We start from the raw sequence: 4,373 nt of genomic DNA, 5'->3' as shown, positions 1-4,373 counted from the left end.
CAGTCCTCATTTAAATTATACATTTTTAATATGTTTGTATTACTGATTTTTCGTTGTGTTTTCTTGCTGTAGTTTCTCCCCATGATTACTTTTTAGTGTTTTATTTGTCTAATTATTGTTATATTTGGCAACTGTACTTTGAAAATGTATAAAGACTGATGTAAGTTCATTTTATTCTGCTTTAGACACTGAAGATGGAATCTGATAGAATTCTAAAACGTTTATCCATGTCCCCTTTTTGTCAATAAATAATGTTGTATATCATAAGTGTCATAATATTGTTTATAATCAAACTTCGTTTTCCTTCGAACATATCGATTGCTAATTACTATAATTATTTGTATGGTAACTGGAAACTGTCCATCAATGTTTATGGTCTATTTTGTTTTAAGATTTTTGGAGAAGAAGAGGGATAAAAAAAAAATATCCTGAGAGAGGGAACATCTTTTATATACATTTGGCTTGCATCACCCAGAATTGGCTGGCTTGATCATTGCAATGTTTTATATAGCAACTGGAAACTGTCTGAAGATGTACATGGGCTATTTTGTTTTAAGAGTTTTGCTCGAAAGGGAGATTAAAAAACACACACACACCTTGAAATATGGCACATTTCCACTTTTATACAGTTTTGACTTTGAATTTAGAGACACAAGTAGTTTATCAATTAAATGAGTCAATTATTACCTTCTACAAATCATGGTATGCAATTAGCCTCTAATGAGGTCATTAGGAATTTAATTACAAAAGAAAGAAGGAGAACATCATCTAAAATTGTCCTTTATACATTTTTTGTTTCCTTAACAGATACCTTTAGCTAGACTTAGATAATGCAAAGAATTTGTTTTCCCAATTTAAAAATGTGAATGCTATAAATTTTAAACTGAAATAACCACAAACTGTTTCTACTTCTATAAGTATACATAACAGAAATCTAAAGAAACATCAAGTATTTAAGTCAAATGTATAGGCAGAAAATATTTGGTCACAAAGAAAACAAGGCAAATCCATGGAACAAGATACTTTATGGTCTGGCATAATTTTAATTCCTTAAAATGAAGAAAGTTTGGGATCTTATGTGTATTGATCATCTACGTAGTTAGCCAAAGTGAGAAAAAAAATGGCACTGTCAGCAATTCAGATAGCCACTCTAAGTCTAATCAAAGTCACCCAAGAAACAAAACACCTGAACTTATATAACCATTCACACCTATACAATTATCCAACAAAACATTCAAACTGCCAGCATAATTCAACCAAATAACACTGAACAAGTTCAACATGGAAAAAAAAAAAGATTAATACCACAGTGTAGTAATATTAATACATAGGACAATAACAAACCTGAACCTAGTCTTCTAATGTTATTTAGCTAAGATAATGTAATTTATTAAATTTCAAGCCCCTAACAATAACATACTATTACTAAACTGTTTAAAGTCTTTTAAGTTTAAACACTTTAAAACTTTCAGTGGAAATTAATAATTAGGTTACATCAAGGATATACTTTCTTATTTAAAAAACACTCACTCTATTTGAAAAGGTTTTTTATTGTACATAACTTAAATATAGTTTTGATATACGAAAACATCTGTTAGCTGAGTTCTTGCACAGATCTTAGAATATAATGTTCATAAATGGAAAAGTTGGCTCATGTAGATACGTGTGGAATAAGTACAGTAGGGGTTCAATGCAGGAAAACATTTATTAATGGCAGGATAGCATGTTTGAAATTATTGCAAATGGTCAGTCAACCTTTCATTTCTCTATTTTGGAAGCCATCTTTATTAAAACACATAAACCTGTCCTTTGCCACCAAAAAGAATTCCTATACAATCTATACATCCTTCAGTAGGTCTGCGACATTTCCTGATTGGCTAAAGGACATGCCAATCAGTGACTGCCTTACCGGCCTACGTTGATCTGATTCATTTTATAAGCTGTACTATTTCCTATATATCATTTTCCAGACGGTTCTGCTATGATTAGCGTTTGGCAAAAAACTTCAGCAGATATTTCTTTTGCAACATCTCAACCAACAAATGGTCCAGTAATCAACGCTATTTTCAAGTTTTGAACAACTCGACTTTCAAGATCTACGTACCTACATGAGCCGACGTCTCCATTTATGAAAGTTATATTTTAAGATCTGTGCAAGAACTCAGCTAACACTAATAGATGTTTCCGTATATCAAAACTAACTCTACTATAAAAAATAATATACAGACTTATTTACGTCAGTGACTGGAGTTATCACACTTAAGTTACTGACAAAGTGACATACTCGACCTTCTATTTTTATTTTTAGGTCTAACGTTAGCCTTTAACTTTAAGTTTTTAGGGTTACAAACAGAGTTGAAATTAAAATTACTGTGATTAGATAACAACATAAGTAAGATAATCTTACCTCAGTTTTATAGTCGCTTTTGATTTGTTTAAAACCTCTTGAAAGACAATAGTTTTTAAGTCTATTAGACGTGATAACCTTATGAAACTAGTAGTAGTTGTAGTAGTATCAGTAGCACTACAAACAACTGCCATTTTGCTTATTTTGTGACATCTTGTGGCCAAGTTTGAATGAAATGCTAACATTATTAAAATACTGTAATTTTATTTTTCTGGTACACGTTTCTTTTTAAGCTTGAATTAGATATAAGTATTTTTTTAATTTTTAAGGTCTCCATGAAAAACAATGACATTGTGTTTATGTTAGTGAATACAACTAAAAAGTTACAAACTATTCTGCATCACCATTCTCGACCTACTAATTTTACTGAGGACATCGTACCTCAAAGTTCTGTTACTAAAACAAAAGAAACAAAGAAATGAACAGACAAAGGTACATATCACCAAACTAGAACATTCAAATATAGGATGTAGAATGTGATAAATTTTGGTTTTTCACAAGGCAAATTTTTGTAAGCAAACATATCTTTTCTTATAAGAAAGTAAAACTACATACTTTTCGTCCATCCATTCATTTTACTTTATTATATTTTTTCAGGAAGCCAACTAGTTTTCTCCCCCATTAGAGCTGTGATTTTAAAAATTAATATTTGCTAATCTCACTATTGGAAATATTATCATATTTTACTCTTCTAATATTGGTTAATATTATATCGTTATTTAAGTAAGTGTTTCTAAATTTCCATGCAGGTGTTACGACATTGTTTTAAACGGGATATGAGAAGGTCGTAAACTTACACTTCACCTAGCAGAAAACATGCATCTTTGTGTTATGTCTTTGTTCGTTAGTTAATTTTCCGTAAATTCGTTCCGATGAAACTTTAGCGACACAAGTCCTTTCTTAAATAAAACTGGTTTATTCTTTCTGAATATAACTTTGCGATACCCTTAATTTCAACAGTCGCGCTATAACAACGAACTTCTCACGTGCTCAACTTCAATAATACTCAGTTCAATTACACACGCTCTGACTGCAGTTCAATTACTCATTGTTCCATCACGTTGTGATCATCTTATATATACCAGGCTACCTCCAATCTAGTAGTCTCCCGATAATTCACGAAGGTTCGAGAAGTACGTGGCGTGATACTAGTCACGTGACCTCGCTGACGCAACACTGAACCCTCCTTAGTATTGTTCGTCCCGAACAACAGCCACTTACATTAAACCAATAACAATTAACAATAATCTAATTAAATGTACAGAATTACAAACACAAAATTACATTTCAACAATTTATATTTTACGGGACGTATCTTCTTCCATACTGGTCTCCATCTCGTTGGCTTCTGCTTCACGTGGGGTTCATCTGCTTCGTCAGGAAATGTTCTAACAGTCACATCAGTGGTAGTAACTTCATCAAGAGCTTCACCATTTCCCTTCTCAAAACTGAGTACAGTTTCTTCTTCGACGGTGGATTCTTCAGGTGGCACGTCTTCAGCAGCGTCATTTGTTCTGTTGTCCACTTCGTCCCAACTGAAATGTCCTGGACCATGATAACGCCAAAGCCTGTTGGCATGCACCACTTTTGGCTTACCTCGCCGACCACATTTTATCCGGAAAGTCACGTCTGAGAGACGATCCACTATGTCATATGGACCTTCCCATGGAGAAGACAACTTAGGAGACTTCCCTTTGGTCTTCCTGGGATTATACAACCACACCTTGTCTTATGGTACAAAGTTGACTTCAGTAGATCTCTTATCATAAGTTAACTTCATCGAATCAGCAGACGTTTTCAAGTTTGAATGCACTTGATGGTGAATATTATCCATCCTTTCCGATAACACTTTCACAAACTCTGACACATTCTCAGGCAACTCTTCATAAGGTGGGCGTCCTGTTAACAGATCCACTGGCAACCGAAGTTCCCGACCAAACATCAACTTTGCTGAAGTATATCCAGT

General features: G+C 33.3%; 1 protein-coding gene across 1 annotated transcript in view; it reads right to left on the bottom strand.

The window, feature by feature from the left end:
• Positions 1-2,548, bottom strand: part of LOC106464929 (U2 small nuclear ribonucleoprotein auxiliary factor 35 kDa subunit-related protein 2-like) — a 42,027-nt gene extending 39,479 nt beyond the window's left edge. Inside the window, exon 1 of the mRNA XM_022392738.1 lies at positions 2,408-2,548. Coding sequence (XP_022248446.1) covers positions 2,408-2,541 — 134 coding nt within the window. The 5' untranslated portion in view covers positions 2,542-2,548. The remainder of the gene's footprint in view (positions 1-2,407) is intronic.
• Positions 2,549-4,373: the final 1,825 nt, after the last annotated feature.

The sequence above is a fragment of the Limulus polyphemus genome, unplaced genomic scaffold (genome assembly GCF_000517525.1).
Source record: "Limulus polyphemus unplaced genomic scaffold, Limulus_polyphemus-2.1.2 Scaffold1786, whole genome shotgun sequence".
Lineage (NCBI taxonomy): Eukaryota > Metazoa > Arthropoda > Merostomata > Xiphosura > Limulidae > Limulus > Limulus polyphemus.
Note: the sequence above shows the minus strand (reverse complement) of the source record. Positions and strands in the feature narration are given on the sequence as shown.